The sequence below is a fragment of the Salmo salar genome, chromosome 14, assembly GCF_965601325.2.
Source record: "Salmo salar chromosome 14, fSalSal1, whole genome shotgun sequence".
In the NCBI taxonomy this organism is placed as follows: Eukaryota; Metazoa; Chordata; class Actinopteri; order Salmoniformes; family Salmonidae; genus Salmo; species Salmo salar.
The window spans coordinates 92151209-92174760 of NC_138304.1; the positions used below are offsets into that span (position 1 = coordinate 92151209).

Here is a 23552-nt window from a genome sequence, read left to right on the forward strand (position 1 = left end):
GGGAAGGTTGAACACCAGACGGGCTGCGACGTTCTGGATGAGTTGTAGGGGTTTAATGGCACAGGCAGGGAACCCCGCCAACAGCGAGTTGCAGTAATCCAGACGGGAGATGACAAGTGCCTGGATTAGGACCTGCGCCGCTTCCTGTGTGAGGCAGGGTTGTACTCTGCGAATGTTGTAGAGCATGAACCTACAGGATCGGGTCACCGCCTTGATGTTAGCGGAGAATGACAGGGTGTTGTCCAGGGTCACGCCAAGGCTCTTAGCACTCTGGGAGGAGGACACAATGGAGTTGTCAACCGTGATGGCGAGATCATGGAACGGGCAGTCCTTTCCCGGGAGGAAGAGCAGCTCCATCTTGCTGAGGTTCAGCTTGAGGTGGTGATCCGTCATCCACACTGATATGTCTGCCAGACATGCAGAGATGCGATTCGCCACCTGGTTATCAGAAGGGGGAAAGGAGAAGATTAATTGTGTGTCGTCTGCATAGCAATGATAGGAGAGACCATGTGAGGATATGACAGAGCCAAGTGACTTGGTGTATAGCGAGAATAGGAGAGGGCCTAGAACAGAGCCCTGGGGGACACCAGTGGTGAGAGCACGTGGTGCGGAGACGGATTCTCGCCACGCCACCTGGTAGGAGCGACCTGTCAGGTAGGACGCAATCCAAGAGTGAGCCGCGCCGGAGATGCCCAACTCGGAGAGGGTGGAGAGGAGGATCTGATGGTTCACAGTATCAAAGGCAGCAGATAGGTCTAGAAGGATGAGAGCAGAGGAGAGAGAGTTAGCTTTAGCAGTGTGGAGAGCCTCCATGACACAGAGAAGAGCAGTCTCAGTTGAATGACCAGTCTTGAAACCTGACTGATTTGGATCAAGAAGGTAATTCTGAGAGAGATAGCAAGAGAGCTGGCCAAGGACGGCACGTTCAAGAGTTTTGGAGAGAAAAGAAAGAAGGGATACTGGTCTGTAGTTGTTGACATCGGAGGGATCGAGTGTAGGTTTTTTGAGAAGGGGTGCAACTCTCGCTATCTTGAAGACAGTCACCAGCCACTATACTGAAGACAGACAGTCACCAGCCACTATACAGAGGACAGAGAGTCACCAGCCACTATACTGAAGACAGACAGTCACCAGCCACTATACTGAAGACAGACAGTCACCAGCCACTATACTGAAGACAGACAGTCACCAGCCACTATACAGAGGACAGACAGTCACCAGCCACTATACTGAAGACAGACAGTCACCAGCCACCAGACAGACAGTCTTCAGTATAGTCCTCAGATTTTTGATAGCATTGTTAAAGTAAATCTCTATTTCTCTGTGTTCATCTCTGTCTCTCTCTCCTTCTACTTTCTCCTTCTTTATTGATCCCTCCCTCCCTCCCTCCTTACTTTGTCCGTCCTTCTCCCTTCCCCTCTCTCTGCGTCCCCCCTCTCTCTGCCTCCCCCTTCTTCTCTCTCTGTCTCTCTCTCTCTCTCTCTCCAGGCGTCAGAGGGCCCTGGCAGTACTCGTTCATCCATCCGGAGTGCAGCTTCCAGTACTGTGGATGAATCCAGAGCCTCCAGGGCCCCTGGCAGTCCTGAGGGCTCCCCCAGACATACCCTCCTCCAGCAGGCAGCAGACAACAACGGTCAGTGTAGAACCTCATCATAAACCATTATACTTAAAGTGTTACCCATATCAATAAAGGGATAGGTAACTCATATTTTAGTATTTTGTTCATTAGTCCAGTGTTCATATAATCCCCCCAAAATGGTACATGCCATAGGTCCAGTTTTCAAGATAGAGCGCTTTCAGTACAGAGCAAAAACTGTATTGATGATGCGGGCAGCATCTTACGAATATGCAGAACCTACATTGTCTTCAATGATGACTTCAGAGAAAGTCACGTCCTTGATCACAATGTAGTGATATTAATACTTGTTGCTGGAGGTTTGCATCTATTTCTTGAACCTTTCTGATGATGTGTGCAGGGTCTCAGTCTCCTGGGGTGTCCAGCCCCTCTCTCAGCCTGGACGAGAAGATCACCAGGAGCAGTCTGGACCAACTGACACGAAGCAAAGGGAAGGACCCCAGAAGCTCACCAGGAAACAGGTATTAACCACCTTTCTGCCACTGTGTTCCTCTGGCTACTGGGTGAAGTTTCCCCTATGTACAGATCTGTGTCTGTGTGTGTCTGCACTCTTTGAAAAAAAGGTAATATCTAGAACTTAACCTGTTAGGGCTCGGGGGCAGTATTGACACGGCCGGATAAAAAACCTACCCGATTTAATCTGGTTACTACTCCTGTCCAGTAACTAGAATATGCATATAATTATTGGCTTTGGATAGAAAACACCCTAAAGTTTCTAAAACTGTTTGAATGATGTCTGTGAGTATAACAGAACTCAAATGGCAGGCCAAAACCTGAGAAGATTCCATGCAGGAAGTGGCCTGTCTGACAAGTTGTGTTTCATCTTGGCTCTTTTTATTGAAGACTGAGGATCTTTGCTCTAACGTGACACTTCCTACGGCTCCCATAGGCTCTCAGAGCCCGGGAAAAAGCTGAACGATATCGAGGCAGCCTCTGGCTGAAACACATTATCGCTTTTGTGGCCGATCAGAGTACTATGGGCTTAGGCGCGTGCCCGAGTCGACCCCATGCTTTATTTTCTTTCGTCTGTTTACCTAAACGCAGATTCCCGGTCGGAATATTATCGCTTTTTTATGAGAAAAATTGCATAAAAATTGATTTTAAACAGCGGTTGACATGCTTCGAAGTACGGTAATGGAATATTTAGAATTTTTTTGTCACGAATTGCGCCATGCTCGTCACCCTTATTTACCCTTTCGGATAGTGTCTTGAACGCACGAACAAAACGCCGCTGTTTGGATATAACTATGGATTATTTTGAACCAAACCAACATTTGTTATTGAAGTAGAAGTCCTGGGAGTGCATTCTGACGAAGACAGCAAAGGTAATAACATTTTTCTTATAGTAAATCTGACTTTGGTGAGTGCTAAACTTGCTGGGTGTCTAAATAGCTAGCCCTGTGATGCCGGGCTATGTACTGAGAATATTGCAAAATGTGCTTTCACCGAAAAGCTATTTTAAAATCGGACATATCGAGTGCATAGAGGAGTTCTGTATCTATAATTCTTAAAATAATTGTTATGCTTTTTGTGAACGTTTATCGTGAGTAATTTAGTAAATTCACCGGCAGTGTTCGGTGGGAATGCTAGTCACATGCTAGTCACATGCTAATGTAAAAAGCAGGTTTTTGATATAGATATGAACCTGATTGAACAAAACATGCATGTATTGTATAACATAATGTCCTAGGGTTGTCATCTGATGAAGATCTTCAAAGGTTAGTGCTGCATTTAGCTGTGGTTTGGGTTTATGTGACATGGCTCTAAGACCTAAAGACCTCTGTCGCACCACGCTTCGCTCCACAGGTAATATTCCACTTCGCTACATTACAACGGCTTGATTTGTTTGATCTGAGCAATTCTTCTTAGCTAGCTACATAGCCGTCTTTGTATCAAAGATAATTGTGTAGTTTAGAGTAACTGAGTAATTATCGAGGCTAGCTATCTTCGTCCTCCTAACGTAGTCAACACTGCTAGCTGCTAGCTAGCTAGTCATCACCGTTAGCTAGCCAACTTCTACCGACTAGCAGAAACTATTACATTACAACGCAACGACTTGATTAGTGTGGTGTTAGTGTTAGTTAGCCAGCTACATAGTTGTCCGTGCTGTCTCTGTATCTAAGATAATTGTGTAGTTTGAGTTTGAGTATTATCGAGGTGTGCTAGCCAGCCGCGACGCGGCGCCAGACTTACTCAACACACCTAGTCATCATTAACCCACTGCCAGCTAGCCATCCGTTACCGACTAGCAGCGCTGTAGTTACTAATACTAAACAACGGAACGATTAGACTAGTGCAGTGTTACCTAGCTAGCTACCTAGTTGTCTTTGTCATAACTTGATAATTGTTAATTGATAATTGTTAGCTAGCCAGCCATCGAGGTTAGCTAGCCAGCTATTTCCGTCCCCCGCGACGCCATTTTTCCTAACCTAGCCAACTATTACCGACGAGCAGCATTGTTGAAACTAAATACACTACAAGGAACGTCTTGATTAGTGTTATGTTAGCTAGCTAGCTACAAAGTTGCTTTGTATCATGACAAGGTGTAGTACTGAAACTACCGAGGTTACCTAGCCAGCTACACGTTCAAAGTCAACAACGCAGCCACTGCTAGCTAGCCTACTCCACCAGCCAGCAGTACTGTATCATCTTAGTCAATAACATTTTTGCAACGTAAGCTTAACTTCCTGAACATTCGAGACGTGTAGTCCACTTGTCACTCCAATCTCATTTGCATTAGCGTAGCCTCTTCTGTAGCTTGTCTACTATGTGTCTGCCTATCCCTGTTCTCTCTCCTCTGCACAGGCCATACAAACGCTCCACACCGCGTGGCCGCTGCCACTCTAACCTGGTGGTCCCAGCGCGCACGACCCACGTGGAGTTCCAGGTCTCCGGCAGCCTCTGGAACTGCCGGTCTGCGGCCAACAAGGCTGAGTTCATCTCAGCCTATGCTACCCTCCAGTCCCTAGACTTCCTGGCGCTGACGGAAACATGGATCACCACAGATAACACTGCTACTCCTACTGCTCTCTCCTCGTCTGACTACGTGTTCTCGCATACCCCTAGAGCATCGAGCCAGCGGGGTGGTGGCACTGGAATCCTCATCTCTCCCAAGTGGACATTCTCTCTTTCTCCCCTGACCCATCTGTCTATCTCCTCATTTGAATTCCATGCTGTCACAGTTACCAGCCCTTTCAAGCTTAACATCCTTATCATTTATCGCCCTCCAGGTTCCCTTGGAGAGTTCATCAATGAGCTTGACGCCTTGATAAGTTCCTTTCCTGAGGATGGCTCACCTCTCACAGTTCTGGGTGACTTTAACCTCCCCACGTCTACCTTCGACTCATTCCTCTCTGCCTCCTTCTTTCCACTCCTCTCCTCTTTCGACCTCACCCTCTCACCTTCCCCCCCTACTCACAAGGCAGGCAATACGCTTGACCTCATCTTTACTAGATGCTGTTCTTCCACTAATCTCATTGCAACTCCCCTCCAAGTCTCCGACCACTACCTTGTATCCTTTTCCCTCTCGCTCTCATCCAACACTTCTCACTCTCCCCCTACTCGGATGGTATTGCGCCGTCCCAACCTTCGCTCTCTCTCTCCTGCTACTCTCTCCTCTTCCATCCTATCATCTCTTCCCTCTGCTCAAACCTTCTCCAACCTATCTCCTGATTCTGCCTCCTCAACCCTCCTCTCCTCCCTCTCTGCATCCTTTGATCTCCTCTGTCCCCTATCCTCCAGGCCGGCTCGGTCCTCCCCTCCTGCTCCGTGGCTCGACGACTCACTGCGAGCTCACAGAACAGGGCTCCGGGCAGCCGAGCGGAAATGGAGGAAAACTCGCCTCCCTGCGGACCTGGCATCCTTTCACTCCCTCCTCTCTACATTTTCCTCTTCTGTCTCCGCTGCTAAAGCCACTTTCTACCACTCTATACTCCAAGCATCTGCCTCTAACCCTAGGAAGCTCTTTGCTACCTTCTCCTCCCTCCTGAATCCTCCTCCCCCTCCCCCCCCCCCTCCTCCCTCTCTGCGGATGACTTCGTCAACCATTTTGAAAAGAAGGTTGACGACATCCGATCCTCGTTTGCTAAGTCAAACGACACTGCTGGTCCTGCTCACACTGCCCTACCCTGTGCTTTGACCTCTTTCTCCCCTCTCTCTCCAGATGAAATCTCGCGTCTTGTGACGGCCGGCCGCCCAACAACCTGCCCACTTGACCCTATCCCCTCCTCTCTTCTCCAGACCATTTCCGGAGACCTTCTCCCCTACCTCACCTCGCTCATCAACGCATCCTTGACCGCTGGCTACGTCCCTTCCGTCTTCAAGAGAGCGAGAGTTGCACCCCTTCTGAAAAAACCTACACTCGACCCCTCCGATGTCAACAACTACAGGCCAGTATCCCTTCTTTCCTTTCTCTCCAAAACTCTTGAACGCGCCGTGCTTGGCCAGCTCTCTTGCTATCTCTCTCAGAATGACCTTCTTGATCCTAATCAGTCAGGTTTCAAGACTGGGCATTCAACTGAGACTGCTCTTCTCTGTGTCACGGAGGCTCTCCGCACTGCTAAAGCTAACTCTCTCTCCTCTGCTCTCATCCTTCTAGACCTATCTGCTGCCTTTGATACCGTGAACCATCAGATCCTCCTCTCCACCCTCTCCGAGCTGGGCATCTCTGGCACCGCGCACGCTTGGATTGCGTCCTACCTGACAGGTCGCTCCTACCAGGTGGCGTGGCGAGAATCTGTCTCCGCACCACGTGCTCTCACCACTGGTGTCCCCCAGGGCTCTGTTCTTGGCCCACTCCTATTCTCGCTATACACCAAGTCACTTGGCTCTGTCATATCCTCACATGGTCTCTCATATCATTGCTATGCAGATGACACACAATTAATCTTCTCCTTTCCCCCTTCTGACAACCAGGTGGCGAATCGCATCTCTGCATGTCTGGCAGACATATCAGTGTGGATGACGGATCACCACCTCAAGCTGAACCTCGGCAAGACGGAGCTGCTCTTCCTCCCGGGGAAGGACTGCCCGTTCCATGATCTCGCCATCACGGTTGACAACTCCATTGTGTCCTCCTCCCAGAGTGCTAAGAGCCTTGGCGTGATCCTGGACAACACCCTGTCGTTCTCCACCAACATCAAGGCGGTGACCCGATCCTGTAGGTTCATGCTCTACAACATTCGCAGAGTACGACCCTGCCTCACACAGGAAGCGGCGCAGGTCCTAATCCAGGCACTTGTCATCTCCCGTCTGGATTACTGCAACTCGCTGTTGGCTGGGCTCCCTGCCTGTGCCATTAAACCCCTACAACTCATCCAGAACGCCGCAGCCCGTCTGGTGTTCAACCTTCCCAAGTTCTCTCACGTCACCCCGCTCCTCCGCTCTCTCCACTGGCTTCCAGTCGAAGCTCGCATCCGCTACAAGACCATGGTGCTTGCCTACGGAGCTGTTAGGGGAACGGCACCTCCGTACCTTCAGGCTCTGATCAGGCCCTACACCCAAACAAGGGCACTCCGTTCATCCACCTCTGGCCTGCTCGCCTCCCTACCTCTGAGGAAGCACAGTTCCCGCTCAGCCCAGTCAAAACTGTTCGCTGCTCTGGCACCCCAATGGTGGAACAAGCTCCCTCACGACGCCAGGACAGCGGAGTCAATCACCACCTTCCGGAGACACCTGAAACCCCACCTCTTCAAGGAATACCTGGGTTAGGATAAGGTAATCCTTCTAACCCCCCCCCTTAAAAGATTTAGATGCACTATTGTAAAGTGGTTGTTCCACTGGATATTATAGGTGAATGCACCAATTTGTAAGTCGCTCTGGATAAGAGCGTCTGCTAAATGACTAAAATGTAAAATGTAAAAATGTTATATGCTAGCTTGAAAAATGGGTGTCTGATTATTTCTGGCTGGGTACTCTGCTGACATAATCTAATGTTTTGCTTTCGTTGTAAAGCCTTTTTGAAATCGGACAGTGTGGTTAGATTAACGAGAGTCTTGTCTTTAAAATGGTGTAAAATAGTCATATGTTTGAAAAAAAAGTTTTTGCATTTTTGAGGTTTTTGAATAACGCGCCACGGGATTACACTGGCTGTTACGTATGTGGGACGATTTGGTGCCACCTACCCTAGAGAGGATAAAAGGGTTCTTTGGCAGTCCCCATAGGAGAACCCTTTTGAGTTCCATGTAGAACCCTTTCCACAGAGGGTTCTGCATGAAACCCAAAAGAGTTCTACCTGGAACCAAAAAGGGTTCTGTTATGGGGACAGCCAAAGAACCCTTTTGAAACCCTTTTTTCTAAGAGTGTTCATCTATACCCCCACTGTGGCTGACTGCAGACAACAACACAGCTGGGTCTCCTACACAACCCACAGAGATCACTGCACACACCTCCCACACCTAAAACTCACCCCTCCCTCCCACCAAAACCCACCCCTCCATCCCACCAGAACCACCACTCCATCCCACCAAACCCACCCCTCCATCCCACCAAAACCACCCCTCCATCCCACCAGAACCACCCCTCCATCCCACCAAACCCACCCCTCCATCCCACCAAAACCACCCCTCCATCCCACCAGAACCACCCCTCCATCGCACCAAAACCACCCTTCCATCCCACCAAAACGACCCCTCCATCCCACCAAAACCCACACCTCCATCCCACCAAAACCACCCCTCCATCCCACCAGAACCACCCCTCCATCCCACCAAACCCACCCCTCCATCCCACCAAAACCACCCCTCCATCCCACCAAAACCCACCCCTCCATCCCACCAAAACCCACACATCCATCCCACCAGAACCACCCCTCCATCCCACCAAAACCCACCCCTCCATCCCACCAGAACCACCCCTCCATCCCACCAAAACCACCCCTCCATCCCACCAAAACCCACCCTTCCATCCCACCAAAACCACCCCTCCATCCCACCAAAACCACCCCTCCATCCCACCAAAACCCACCCCTCCATCCCACCAAAACCACCCCTCCATCCCACCAAAACCACCCCTCCATCCCACAAAACCACCCCTCCATCCCACCCAAACCCACCCCTCCTTCCCACCAAACCCACCACTCCATCCCACCAAACCCACCCCACCAAGCCCACCCCTCCTTCCCACCAAACCTACCACTCCTTCCCACCAAACCTACCCCTCCATCCCACTAGAACCATCCCTCCAAACCCACCCCTCCATCCCACCAAAACCACCCCTCCATCCCACCAAAACCACCCCTCCATCCCACCAAAACCACCCCTCCATCCCACCAAAACCACCCCTCCATCCCACCAAAACCACCCCTCCATCCCACCAAAACCCACCCCTCCATCCCACCAAAACCCACCCCTCCATCCCACCAAACCCACCCCTCCATCCCACCAAACCCACCCCTTTATCCCACCAAAACCCACCCCTCTATCCCACCAAAACCACCCCTCCATCCCACCAAACCCACCCCTCCACCCCTCCATCCCACCAGAACCACCCCTCCATCCCACCAAACCCACCCCTCCATCCCACCAGAACCACCCCTCCATCCCACCAAACCCACCCCTCCACCAAACCAAACCAAACCCACCCCACCAAAACCACCCCTCCATCCCACAAAACCACCCCTCCATCCCACCCAAACCCACCCCTCCTTCCCACCAAACCCACCCCTCCATCCCACCAAACCCACCCCACCAAACCCACCCCTCCTTCCCACCAAACCTACCCCTCCTTCCCACCAAACCTACCCCTCCATCCCACTAGAACCATCCCTCCAAAACCACCCCTCCATCCCAGAAAACCCACCCCTCCATCCCACCAAAACCACCCCTCCATCCCACCAAAACCCACCCCTCCATCCCACCAAAACCACCCCTCCATCCCACCAAAACCACCCCTCCATCCCACCAAAACCACATTTACATTACATTTAAGTCATTTAGCAGACGCTCTTATCCAGAGCGACTTACAAATTGGTGTATTCACGTTATGATATCCAGTGGAACAACCACTTTACAATAGTGCATCTAAATCTTTTAAGGGGGGGGGTTAGAAGGATTACTTTATCCTATCCTAGGTATTCCTTAAAGAGGTGGGGTTTCAGGTGTCTCCGGAAGGTGGTGATTGACTCCGCTGTCCTGGCGTCGTGAGGGAGCTTGTTCCACCATTGGGGTGCCTGAGCAGCGAACAGTTTTGACTGGGCTGAGCGGGAACTGTGCTTCCTCAGAGGTAGGGGGGCCAGCAGGCCAGAGGTGGATGAACGCAGTGCCCTTGTTTGGGTGTAGGGCCTGATCAGAGCCTGAAGGTATGGAGGTGCCATTCCCTTCACAGCTCCGTAGGCAATCACCATGGTCTTGTAGCGGATGCGAGCTTCAACTGGAAGCCAGTGGAGAGAGCGGAGGAGCGGGGTGACGTGAGAGAACTTGGGAAGGTTGAACACCAGACGGGCTGCGGCGTTCTGGATGAGTTGTAGGGGTTTAATGGCACAGGCAGGGAGCCCAGCCAACAGCGAGTTGCAGTAATCCAGACGGGAGATGACAAGTGCCTGGATTAGGACCTGCGCCGCTTCCTGTGTGAGGCAGGGTCGTACTCTGCGAATGTTGTAGAGCATGAACCTACAGGATCGGGTCACCGCCTTGATGTTAGTGGAGAACGACAGGGTGTTGTCCAGGATCACGCCAAGGTTCTTAGCACTCTGGGAGGAGGACACAAGGGAGTTGTCAACCGTGCTGGCGAGATCATGGAACGGGCAGTCCTTCCCCGGGAGGAAGAGCAGCTCCGTCTTGCCGAGGTTCAGCTTGAGCTGGTGATCCGTCATCCACACTGATATGTCTGACAGACATGCAGAGATGCGATTCGCCGCCTGGTTATCAGAAGGGGGAAAGGAGAAGATTAATTGTGTGTCGTCTGCATAGCAATGATAGGAGAGACCATGTGAGGATATGACAGAGCCAAGTGACTTGGTGTATAGCGAGAATAGGAGAGGGCCTAGAACAGAGCCCTGGGGGACACCAGTGGTGAGAGCGCATGGTGCGGAGACAGATTCTCGCCACGCCACCTGGTAGGAGCGACCTGTCAGGTAGGACGCAATCCAAGCGTGGGCCACGCCGGAGATGCCCAACTCGGAGAGGGTGGAGAGGAGGATCTGATGGTTCACAGTATCAAAGGCAGCAGATAGGTCTAGAAGGATGAGAGCAGAGGAGAGAGAGTTAGCTTTAGCAGTGCGGAGAGCCTCCGTGACACAGAGAAGAGCAGTCTCAGTTGAATGCCCAGTCTTGAAACCTGACTGATTAGGATCAAGAAGGTCATTCTGAGAGAGATAGCAGGAGAGCTGGCCAAGGACGGCACGTTCAAGAGTTTTGGAGAGAAAAGAAAGAAGGGATACTGGTCTGTAGTTGTTGACATCGGAGGGATCGAGTGTAGGTTTTTTCAGAAGGGGTGCAACTCTCGCTCTCTTGAAGACGGAAGGGACGTAGCCAGCGGTCAAGGATGAGTTGATGAGCGAGGTGAGGAAGGGGAGAAGGTCTCCGGAAATGGTCTGGAGAAGAGACGAGGGGATAGGGTCAAGTGGGCAGGTTGTTGGGCGGCCGGCCGTCACAAGACGCGAGATTTCATCTGGAGAGAGAGGGGAGAAAGAGGTCAAAGCACAGGGTAGGGCAGTGTGAGCAGGACCAGCGGTGTCGTTTGACTTAGCAAACGAGGATCGGATATCGTCAACCTTCTTTTCAAAATGGTTGACGAAGTCATCCGCAGAGAGGGAGGAGGGGGGGGGAGGAGGATTCAGGAGGGAGGAGAAGGTAGCAAAGAGCTTCCTAGGGTTAGAGGCAGATGCTTGGAATTTAGAGTGGTAGAAAGTGGCTTTAGCAGCAGAGACAGAAGAGGAGAATGTAGAGAGGATGGAGTGAAAGGATGCCAGGTCCGCAGGGAGGCGAGTTTTCCTCCATTTCCGCTCGGCTGCCCGGAGCCCTGTTCTGTGAGCTCGTAGTGAGTCGTCGAGCCACGGAGCAGGAGGGGAGGACCGAGCCGGCCTGGAGGATAGGGGACAGAGAAAATCAAAGGATGCAGAAAGGGAGGAGAGGAGGGTTGAGGAGGCAGAATCAGGAGATAGGTTGGAGAAGGTTTGAGCAGAGGGAAGAGATGATAGGATGGAAGAGGAGAGAGTAGCGGGAGAGAGAGAGCGAAGGTTGGGACGGCGCAATACCATCCAAGTAGGGGCAGAGTGAGAAGTGTTGGATGAGAGCAAGAGGGAAAAGGATACAAGGTAGTGGTCGGAGATTTGGAGGGGAGTTGCAATGAGATTAGTGGAAGAACAGCATCTAGTAAAGATGAGGTCAAGCGTATTGCCTGCCTTGTGAGTAGGGGGGGAAGGTGAGAGGGTGAGGTCAAAAGAGGAGAGGAGTGGAAAGAAGGAGGCAGAGAGGAATGAGTCAAAGGTAGACGTGGGGAGGTTAAAGTCACCCAGAACTGTGAGAGGTGAGCCATCCTCAGGAAAGGAACTTATCAAGGCGTCAAGCTCATTGATGAACTCTCCAAGGGAACCTGGAGGGCGATAAATGATAAGGATGTTAAGCTTGAAAGGGCTGGTAACTGTGACAGCATGGAATTCAAATGAGGAGATAGACAGATGGGTCAGGGGAGAAAGAGAGAATGTCCACTTGGGAGAGATGAGGATTCCAGTGCCACCACCCCGCTGGCTCGATGTTCTAGGGGTATGCGAGAACACGTGGGCAGACGAAGAAGGAGAGCAGTAGGAGTAGCAGTGTTATCTGTGGTAATCCATGTTTCCGTCAGCACCAGGAAGTCTAGGGACTGGAGGGTAGCATAGGCTGAGATGAACTCAGCCTTGTTGGCTGCAGACCGGCAGTTCCAGAGGCTGCCGGAGACCTGGAACTCCACGTGGGTCGTGCGCGCTGGGACCACCAGGTTAGAGTGGCAGCGGCCACGCGGTGTGAAGCGTTTGTATGGCCTGTACAGAGAGGAGAGAACAGGGATAGACAGACACATAGTTGACAAGCTACAGAAGTGTTGTTTCTTGTATTATTGTCTCTTGTGTCTTTAGAGAACTGTTTCACTTTGATATCCTTTTTCTTCTGTCCTGATTTTCTCTTTCTTTTCTTCTGTTAACTAGATATTCTTTGTTGTTCTTCGTTAGCTAGCTAGCTTCTTCCAAAAGAGTCCCTAGCAACTGCTTAGCAACTGGTAAACAATTCAGCTAGCTAAGATAACTACAATTTTATGAAAAATTGTTATTTTTCAAAAGCCTAACCACCCCTCCATCCCACCAAAACTCACCCCTCCATCCCACCAAAACCCACCCCTCTATCCCACCAAAACCACCCCTCCATCCCACCAAACCCACCCCACCACCCCTCCATCCCACCAGAACCACCCCTCCATCCCACCAAACCCACCCCTCCATCCCACCAGAACCACCCCTCCATCCCACCAAACCCACCCCTCCACCAAACCAAACCCACCCCACCAAAACCACCCCTCCATCCCACCCAAACCCACCCCTCCTTCCCACCAAACCCACCCCTCCATCCCACCAAACCCACCCCACCAAACCCACCCCTCCTTCCCACCAAACCTACCCCTCCTTCCCACCAAACCTACCCCTCCATCCCACTAGAACCATCCCTCCAAAACCACCCCTCCATCCCAGAAAACCCACCCCTCCATCCCACCAAAACCACCTCTCCCTGCATAAACGTTTTCACACCCCTAACTTACCCCTCAACCCCATCCCTCCGCCAGATACACACACACACACACACGCACACACAGGCACACAGAGTAGTCAGGTCTTATGTGTAGTAGATGTATTTCTGTTTGGCTCAGCCATGGATCAGAGAGGTGTCCACTCCATTGCGCGTCCACCAATACTACCTCGGTCAGTTCACTACGCTCCTCACTGTTATTCTTACAGATAAATACAAAGACAGTGTGATGCTACATGAACCTGTCTGGTTACTGGTGTGATTCTCTCTGGAGGTACAGGGGTTTTACTGGTGTGATTCTCTGGAGGTACAGGGGTTTTACTGGTGTGATTCTCTCTGGAGGTACAGGGGTTTTACTGGTGTGATTCTCTGGAGGTACAGGGGTTTTACTGGTGTGATTCTCTCTGGAGGTACAGGGGTTTTACTGGTGTGATTCTCAAAGGGGGTACAGGGGTTTTACTGGTGTGATTCTCTCTGGAGGTACAGGGGTTTTACTGGTGTGATTCTCTCTGGAGGTACAGCGGTTTTACTGGTGTGATTCTCTCTGGAGGTACAGGGGTTTTACTGGTGTGATTCTCTGGAGGTACAGGGGTTTTACTGGTGTGATTCTCTGGAGGTACAGGGGTTTTACTGGTGTGATTCTCTCTGGAGGTACAGGGGTTTTACTGGTGTGATTCTCTGGAGGTACAGGGGTTTTACTGGTGTGATTCTCTCTGGAGGTACAGGGGTTTACTGGTGTGATTCTCTCTGGAGGTAGAGGGGTTTTACTGGTGTGATTCTCTGGAGGTACAGGGGTTTTACTGGTGTGATTCTCTCTGGAGGTACAGGGGTTTTACTGGTGTGATTCTCTCTGGAGGTACAGGGGTTTTACTGGTGTGATTCTCTCTGGAGGTACAGGGGTTTTACTGGTGTGATTCTCTGGAGGTACAGCGGTTTTACTGGTGTGATTCTCTCTGGAGGTACAGGGGTTTTACTGGTGTGATTCTCTGGAGGTACAGGGGTTTTACTGGTGTGATTCTCTCTGGAGGTACAGGGATTTTACTGGTGTGATTCTCTCTGGAGGTACAGGGGTTTTACTGGTGTGATTCTCTGGAGGTACAGGGGTTTTACTGGTGTGATTCTCTCTGGAGGTACAGGGGTTTTACTGGTGTGATTCTCTGGAGGTACAGGGGTTTTACTGGTGTGATTCTCTGGAGGTACAGGGGTTTTACCTTGTGTGATTCTCTCTGGAGGTACAGGGGTTTTACTGGTGTGATTCTCTCTGGAGGTACAGGGGTTTTACTGGTGTGATTCTCTCTGGAGGTACAGGGGTTTTACCTTGTGTGATTCTCTCTGGAGGTACAGGGGTTTTACTGGTGTGATTCTCTCTGGAGGTACAGGGGTTTTACTGGTGTGATTCTCTCTGGGGGTACACGGGTTTTACTGGTGTGATTCTCTCTGGAGGTACAGGGGTTTTACTGGTGTGATTCTCTGGAGGTACAGGGGTTTTACTGGTGTGATTCTCTCTGGGGGTACAGGGGTTTTACTGGTGTGATTCTCTCTGGAGGTACAGGGGTTTTACTGGTGTGATTCTCAAAGGGGGTACAGGGGTTTTACTGGTGTGATTCTCTCTGGAGGTACAGGGGTTTTACTGGTGTGATTCTCTGTGGAGGTACAGGGGTTTTACTGGTGTGATTCTCTGGAGGTACAGGGGTTTTACTGGTGTGATTCTCTGGAGGTACAGGGGTTTTACTGGTGTGATTCTCTCTGGGGGTACAGGGGTTTTACTGGTGTGATTCTCTCTGAAGGTACAGGGGTTTTACTGGTGTGATTCTCTGGAGGTACAGGGGTTTACTGGTGTGATTCTCTCTGGAGGTACAGGGGTTTTACTGGTGTGATTCTCTCTGGAGGTACAGGGGTTTTACTGGTGTGATTCTCTCTGGAGGTACAGGGGTTTTACTGGTGTGATTCTCTCTGGAGGTACAGGGGTTTTACTGGTGTGATTCTCTGGAGGTACAGGGTTTTACTGGTGTGATTCTCTCTGGAGGTACAGGGGTTTTACTGGTGTGATTCTCTGGAGGTACAGGGGTTTTACTGGTGTGATTCTCTCTGGAGGTACAGGGGTTTTACTGGTGTGATTCTCTGGAGGTACAGGGGTTTTACTGGTGTGATTCTCTCTGGAGGTACAGGGGTTTTACTGGTGTGATTCTCTCTGGAGGTACAGGGGTTTTACTGGTGTGATTCTCTCTGGAGGTACAGGGGTTTTACTGGTGTGATTCTCTCTGGGGGTACAGGGGTTTTACTGGTGTGATTCTCTCTGGAGGTACAGGGCTTTTACTGGTGTGATTCTCTGGAGGTACAGGGGTTTTACTGGTGTGATTCTCTCTGGGTGTACAGGGGTTTTACTGGTGTGATTCTCTCTGGGGGTACAGGGGTTTTACTGGTGTGATTCTCAAAGGGGGTACAGGGGTTTTACTGGTGTGATTCTCTCTGGAGGTACAGGGGTTTTACTGGTGTGATTCTCTGGAGGTACAGCGGTTTTACTGGTGTGATTCTCTCTGGAGGTACAGGGGTTTTACTGGTGTGATTCTCTGGAGGTACAGGGTTTTACTGGTGTGATTCTCTCTGGAGGTACAGGGGTTTTACTGGTGTGATTCTCTGGAGGTACAGGGGTTTTACTGGTGTGATTCTCTCTGGAGGTACAGGGGTTTTACTGGTGTGATTCTCTCTGGGGGTACAGGGGTTTTACTGGTGTGATTCTCTCTGGAGGTACAGGGGTTTTACTGGTGTGATTCTCTGGAGGTACAGGGGTTTTACTGGTGTGATTCTCTCTGGGGGTACAGGGGTTTTACTGGTGTGATTCTCTCTGGAGGTACAGGGGTTTTACTGGTGTGATTCTCTCTGGAGGTACAGGGGTTTTACTGGTGTGATTCTCTGGAGGTACAGGGGTTTTACTGGTGTGATTCTCTCTGGAGGTACAGGGGTTTTACTGGTGTGATTCTCTGGAGGTACAGGGGTTTTACTGGTGTGATTCTCTGGAGGTACAGGGGTTTTACTGGTGTGATTCTCTCTGGAGGTACAGGGGTTTTACTGGTGTGATTCTCTGGAGGTACAGGGGTTTTACTGGTGTGATTCTCTCTGGAGGTACAGGGGTTTACTGGTGTGATTCTCTCTGGAGGTACAGGGGTTTTACTGGTGTGATTCTCTGGAGGTACAGGGGTTTTACTGGTGTGATTCTCTCTGGAGGTACAGGGGTTTTACTGGTGTGATTCTCTGGAGGTACAGGGGTTTTACTGGTGTGATTCTCTCTGGAGGTACAGGGGTTTTACTGGTGTGATTCTCTCTGAAGGTACAGGGGTTTTACTGGTGTGATTCTCTCTGGAGGTACAGGGGTTTACTGGTGTGATTCTCTCTGGAGGTACAGGGGTTTTACTGGTGTGATTCTCTCTGGAGGTACAGGGGTTTTACTGGTGTGATTCTCTCTGGAGGTACAGGGGTTTTACTGGTGTGATTCTCTCTGGGGGTACAGGGGTTTTACTGGTGTGATTCTCTCTGGAGGTACAGGGCTTTTACTGGTGTGATTCTCTGGAGGTACAGGGGTTTTACTGGTGTGATTCTCTCTGGGGGTACAGGGGTTTTACTGGTGTGATTCTCTCTGGGGGTACAGGGGTTTTACTGGTGTGATTCTCAAAGGGGGTACAGGGGTTTTACTGGTGTGATTCTCTCTGGAGGTACAGGGGTTTTACTGGTGTGATTCTCTGTGGAGGTACAGGGGTTTTACTGGTGTGATTCTCTGGAGGTACAGGGGTTTTACTGGTGTGATTCTCTGGAGGTACAGGGGTTTTACTGGTGTGATTCTCTCTGGAGGTACAGGGGTTTTACTGGTGTGATTCTCTGGAGGTACAGCGGTTTTACTGGTGTGATTCTCTCTGGAGGTACAGGGGTTTTACTGGTGTGATTCTCTGGAGGTACAGGGTTTTACTGGTGTGATTCTCTCTGGAGGTACAGGGGTTTTACTGGTGTGATTCTCTGGAGGTACAGGGGTTTTACTGGTGTGATTCTCTCTGGAGGTACAGGGGTTTTACTGGTGTGATTCTCTGGAGGTACAGGGGTTTTACTGGTGTGATTCTCTCTGGAGGTACAGGGGTTTTACTGGTGTGATTCTCTCTGGAGGTACAGGGGTTTTACTGGTGTGATTCTCTCTGGGGGTACAGGGGTTTTACTGGTGTGATTCTCTCTGGAGGTACAGGGGTTTTACTGGTGTGATTCTCTGGAGGTACAGGGGTTTTACTGGTGTGATTCTCTCTGGGGGTACAGGGGTTTTACTGGTGTGATTCTCTCTGGAGGTACAGGGGTTTTACTGGTGTGATTCTCTCTGGAGGTACAGGGGTTTTACTGGTGTGATTCTCTGGAGGTACAGGGGTTTTACTGGTGTGATTCTCTCTGGAGGTACAGGGGTTTTACTGGTGTGATTCTCTGGAGGTACAGGGGTTTTACTGGTGTGATTCTCTGGAGGTACAGGGGTTTTACTGGTGTGATTCTCTCTGGAGGTACAGGGGTTTTACTGGTGTGATTCTCTGGAGGTACAGGGGTTTTACTGGTGTGATTCTCTCTGGAGGTACAGGGGTTTACTGGTGTGATTCTCTCTGGAGGTACAGGGGTTTTACTGGTGTGATTCTCTGGAGGTACAGGGGTTTTACTGGTGTGATTCTCTCTGGAGGTACAGGGGTTTTACTGGTGTGATTCTCTGGAGGTACAGGGGTTTTACTGGTGTGATTCTCTCTGGAGGTACAGGGGTTTTACTGGTGTGATTCTCTCTGGAGGTACAGGGGTTTTACTGGTGTGATTCTCTCTGGGGGTACAGGGGTTTTACTGGTGTGATTCTCTCTGGAGGTACAGGGCTTTTACTGGTGTGATTCTCTGGAGGTACAGGGGTTTTACTGGTGTGATTCTCTCTGGGGGTACAGGGGTTTTACTGGTGTGATTCTCTCTGGGGGTACAGGGGTTTTACTGGTGTGATTCTCAAAGGGGGTACAGGGGTTTTACTGGTGTGATTCTCTCTGGAGGTACAGGGGTTTTACTGGTGTGATTCTCTGTGGAGGTACAGGGGTTTTACTGGTGTGATTCTCTGGAGGTACAGGGGTTTTACTGGTGTGATTCTCTGGAGGTACAGGGGTTTTACTGGTGTGATTCTCTCTGGAGGTACAGGGGTTTTACTGGTGTGATTCTCTGGAGGTACAGCGGTTTTACTGGTGTGATTCTCTCTGGAGGTACAGGGGTTTTACTGGTGTGATTCTCTGGAGGTACAGGGTTTTACTGGTGTGATTCTCTCTGGAGGTACAGGGGTTTTACTGGTGTGATTCTCTGGAGGTACAGGGGTTTTACTGGTGTGATTCTCTCTGGAGGTACAGGGGTTTTACTGGTGTGATTCTCTGGAGGTACAGGGGTTTTACTGGTGTGATTCTCTCTGGAGGTACAGGGGTTTTACTGGTGTGATTCTCTCTGGAGGTACAGGGGTTTTACTGGTGTGATTCTCTCTGGGGGTACAGGGGTTTTACTGGTGTGATTCTCTCTGGAGGTACAGGGGTTTTACTGGTGTGATTCTCTGGAGGTACAGGGGTTTTACTGGTGTGATTCTCTCTGGGGGTACAGGGGTTTTACTGGTGTGATTCTCTCTGGAGGTACAGGGGTTTTACTGGTGTGATTCTCTCTGGAGGTACAGGGGTTTTACTGGTGTGATTCTCTGGAGGTACAGGGGTTTTACTGGTGTGATTCTCTCTGGAGGTACAGGGGTTTTACTGGTGTGATTCTCTGGAGGTACAGGGGTTTTACTGGTGTGATTCTCTGGAGGTACAGGGGTTTTACTGGTGTGATTCTCTCTGGAGGTACAGGGGTTTTACTGGTGTGATTCTCTGGAGGTACAGGGGTTTTACTGGTGTGATTCTCTCTGGAGGTACAGGGGTTTACTGGTGTGATTCTCTCTGGAGGTACAGGGGTTTTACTGGTGTGATTCTCTGGAGGTACAGGGGTTTTACTGGTGTGATTCTCTCTGGAGGTACAGGGGTTTTACTGGTGTGATTCTCTGGAGGTACAGGGGTTTTACTGGTGTGATTCTCTCTGGAGGTACAGGGGTTTTACTGGTGTGATTCTCTCTGAAGGTACAGGGGTTTTACTGGTGTGATTCTCTCTGGAGGTACAGGGGTTTACTGGTGTGATTCTCTCTGGAGGTACAGGGGTTTTACTGGTGTGATTCTCTGGAGGTACAGGGGTTTTACTGGTGTGATTCTCTCTGGAGGTACAGGGGTTTTACTGGTGTGATTCTCTCTGGAGGTACAGGGGATTTACTGGTGTGATTCTCTCTGGGGGTACAGGGGTTTTACTGGTGTGATTCTCTCTGGAGGTACAGGGGTTTTACTGGTGTGATTCTCTGGAGGTACAGGGGTTTTACTGGTGTGATTCTCTGGAGGTACAGGGGTTTTACTGGTGTGATTCTCTCTGGAGGTACAGGGGTTTTACTGGTGTGATTCTCTCAGGAGGTACAGGGGTTTTACTGGTGTGATTCTCTCTGGAGGTACAGGGGTTTTACTGGTGTGATTCTCTGGAGGTACAGGGGTTTTACTGGTGTGATTCTCTCTGGAGGTACAGGGGTTTTACTGGTGTGATTCTCTCTGAAGGTACAGGGGTTTTACTGGTGTGATTCTCTCTGGAGGTACAGGGGTTTACTGGTGTGATTCTCTCTGGAGGTACAGGGGTTTTACTGGTGTGATTCTCTCTGGAGGTACAGGGGTTTTACTGGTGTGATTCTCTCTGGAGGTACAGGGGTTTTACTGGTGTGATTCTCTCTGGGGGTACAGGGGTTTTACTGGTGTGATTCTCTCTGGAGGTACAGGGCTTTTACTGGTGTGATTCTCTGGAGGTACAGGGGTTTTACTGGTGTGATTCTCTCTGGGGGTACAGGGGTTTTACTGGTGTGATTCTCTCTGGGGGTACAGGGGTTTTACTGGTGTGATTCTCAAAGGGGGTACAGGGGTTTTACTGGTGTGATTCTCTCTGGAGGTACAGGGGTTTTACTGGTGTGATTCTCTGTGGAGGTACAGGGGTTTTACTGGTGTGATTCTCTCTGGGGGTACAGGGGTTTTACTGGTGTGATTCTCTCTGGAGGTACAGGGGTTTTACTGGTGTGATTCTCTCTGGAGGTACAGGGGTTTTACTGGTGTGATTCTCTGGAGGTACAGGGGTTTTACTGGTGTGATTCTCTCTGGAGGTACAGGGGTTTTACTGGTGTGATTCTCTGGAGGTACAGGGGTTTTACTGGTGTGATTCTCTGGAGGTACAGGGGTTTTACTGGTGTGATTCTCTCTGGAGGTACAGGGGTTTTACTGGTGTGATTCTCTGGAGGTACAGGGGTTTTACTGGTGTGATTCTCTCTGGAGGTACAGGGGTTTACTGGTGTGATTCTCTCTGGAGGTACAGGGGTTTTACTGGTGTGATTCTCTGGAGGTACAGGGGTTTTACTGGTGTGATTCTCTCTGGAGGTACAGGGGTTTTACTGGTGTGATTCTCTGGAGGTACAGGGGTTTTACTGGTGTGATTCTCTCTGGAGGTACAGGGGTTTTACTGGTGTGATTCTCTCTGAAGGTACAGGGGTTTTACTGGTGTGATTCTCTCTGGAGGTACAGGGGTTTACTGGTGTGATTCTCTCTGGAGGTACAGGGGTTTTACTGGTGTGATTCTCTGGAGGTACAGGGGTTTTACTGGTGTGATTCTCTCTGGAGGTACAGGGGTTTTACTGGTGTGATTCTCTCTGGAGGTACAGGGGATTTACTGGTGTGATTCTCTCTGGGGGTACAGGGGTTTTACTGGTGTGATTCTCTCTGGAGGTACAGGGGTTTTACTGGTGTGATTCTCTGGAGGTACAGGGGTTTTACTGGTGTGATTCTCTGGAGGTACAGGGGTTTTACTGGTGTGATTCTCTCTGGAGGTACAGGGGTTTTACTGGTGTGATTCTCTCAGGAGGTACAGGGGTTTTACTGGTGTGATTCTCTCTGGAGGTACAGGGGTTTTACTGGTGTGATTCTCTGGAGGTACAGGGGTTTTACTGGTGTGATTCTCTCTGGAGGTACAGGGGTTTTACTGGTGTGATTCTCTCTGAAGGTACAGGGGTTTTACTGGTGTGATTCTCTCTGGAGGTACAGGGGTTTACTGGTGTGATTCTCTCTGGAGGTACAGGGGTTTTACTGGTGTGATTCTCTCTGGAGGTACAGGGGTTTTACTGGTGTGATTCTCTCTGGAGGTACAGGGGTTTTACTGGTGTGATTCTCTCTGGGGGTACAGGGGTTTTACTGGTGTGATTCTCTCTGGAGGTACAGGGCTTTTACTGGTGTGATTCTCTGGAGGTACAGGGGTTTTACTGGTGTGATTCTCTCTGGGGGTACAGGGGTTTTACTGGTGTGATTCTCTCTGGGGGTACAGGGGTTTTACTGGTGTGATTCTCAAAGGGGGTACAGGGGTTTTACTGGTGTGATTCTCTCTGGAGGTACAGGGGTTTTACTGGTGTGATTCTCTGTGGAGGTACAGGGGTTTTACTGGTGTGATTCTCTGGAGGTACAGGGGTTTTACTGGTGTGATTCTCTGGAGGTACAGGGGTTTTACTGGTGTGATTCTCTCTGGAGGTACAGGGGTTTTACTGGTGTGATTCTCTGGAGGTACAGCGGTTTTACTGGTGTGATTCTCTCTGGAGGTACAGGGGTTTTACTGGTGTGATTCTCTGGAGGTACAGGGGTTTTACTGGTGTGATTCTCTCTGGAGGTACAGGGGTTTTACTGGTGTGATTCTCTCTGGAGGTACAGGGGTTTTACTGGTGTGATTCTCTCTGGGGGTACAGGGGTTTTACTGGTGTGATTCTCTCTGGAGGTACAGGGGTTTTACTGGTGTGATTCTCTGGAGGTACAGGGGTTTTACTGGTGTGATTCTCTCTGGGGGTACAGGGGTTTTACTGGTGTGATTCTCTCTGGAGGTACAGGGGTTTTACTGGTGTGATTCTCTCTGGAGGTACAGGGGTTTTACTGGTGTGATTCTCTGGAGGTACAGGGGTTTTACTGGTGTGATTCTCTCTGGAGGTACAGGGGTTTTACTGGTGTGATTCTCTGGAGGTACAGGGGTTTTACTGGTGTGATTCTCTGGAGGTACAGGGGTTTTACTGGTGTGATTCTCTCTGGAGGTACAGGGGTTTTACTGGTGTGATTCTCTGGAGGTACAGGGGTTTTACTGGTGTGATTCTCTCTGGAGGTACAGGGGTTTACTGGTGTGATTCTCTCTGGAGGTACAGGGGTTTTACTGGTGTGATTCTCTGGAGGTACAGGGGTTTTACTGGTGTGATTCTCTCTGGAGGTACAGGGGTTTTACTGGTGTGATTCTCTGGAGGTACAGGGGTTTTACTGGTGTGATTCTCTCTGGAGGTACAGGGGTTTTACTGGTGTGATTCTCTCTGAAGGTACAGGGGTTTTACTGGTGTGATTCTCTCTGGAGGTACAGGGGTTTACTGGTGTGATTCTCTCTGGAGGTACAGGGGTTTTACTGGTGTGATTCTCTGGAGGTACAGGGGTTTTACTGGTGTGATTCTCTCTGGAGGTACAGGGGTTTTACTGGTGTGATTCTCTCTGGAGGTACAGGGGATTTACTGGTGTGATTCTCTCTGGGGGTACAGGGGTTTTACTGGTGTGATTCTCTCTGGAGGTACAGGGGTTTTACTGGTGTGATTCTCTGGAGGTACAGGGGTTTTACTGGTGTGATTCTCTGGAGGTACAGGGGTTTTACTGGTGTGATTCTCTCTGGAGGTACAGGGGTTTTACTGGTGTGATTCTCTCAGGAGGTACAGGGGTTTTACTGGTGTGATTCTCTCTGGAGGTACAGGGGTTTTACTGGTGTGATTCTCTCTGGAGGTACAGGGGTTTTACTGGTGTGATTCTCTCTGGAGGTACAGGGGTTTTACTGGTGTGATTCTCTCTGGAGGTACAGGGGTTTTACTGGTGTGATTCTCTCTGGAGGTACAGGGGTTTTACTGGTGTGATTCTCTCTGGAAGTACAGGGGTTTTACTGGTGTGATTCTCTCTGGAGGTACAGGGGTTTTACTGGTGTGATTCTCTCTGGAGGTACAGGGGTTTTACTGGTGTGATTCTCTCTGGAGGTACAGGGGGTTTACTGGCGTGATTCTCTCTGGAGGTACA

General features: G+C 50.3%; 1 protein-coding gene across 5 annotated transcripts in view; it reads left to right on the forward strand.

Moving 5' to 3' along the window:
* The window catches only part of LOC106570463 (neurabin-1), a 149525-nt gene that overhangs the window by 107093 nt on the left and 18880 nt on the right, over positions 1-23552 (forward strand). For all 5 annotated transcript variants that reach the window (XM_014142825.3, XM_014142829.3, XM_014142830.3 and 2 more), the window contains exons 13-14: positions 1489-1633; positions 1977-2097. In XM_014142825.3, the coding sequence (XP_013998300.2) occupies positions 1489-1633; positions 1977-2097 (266 nt within the window). The remainder of the gene's footprint in view (positions 1-1488; positions 1634-1976; positions 2098-23552) is intronic.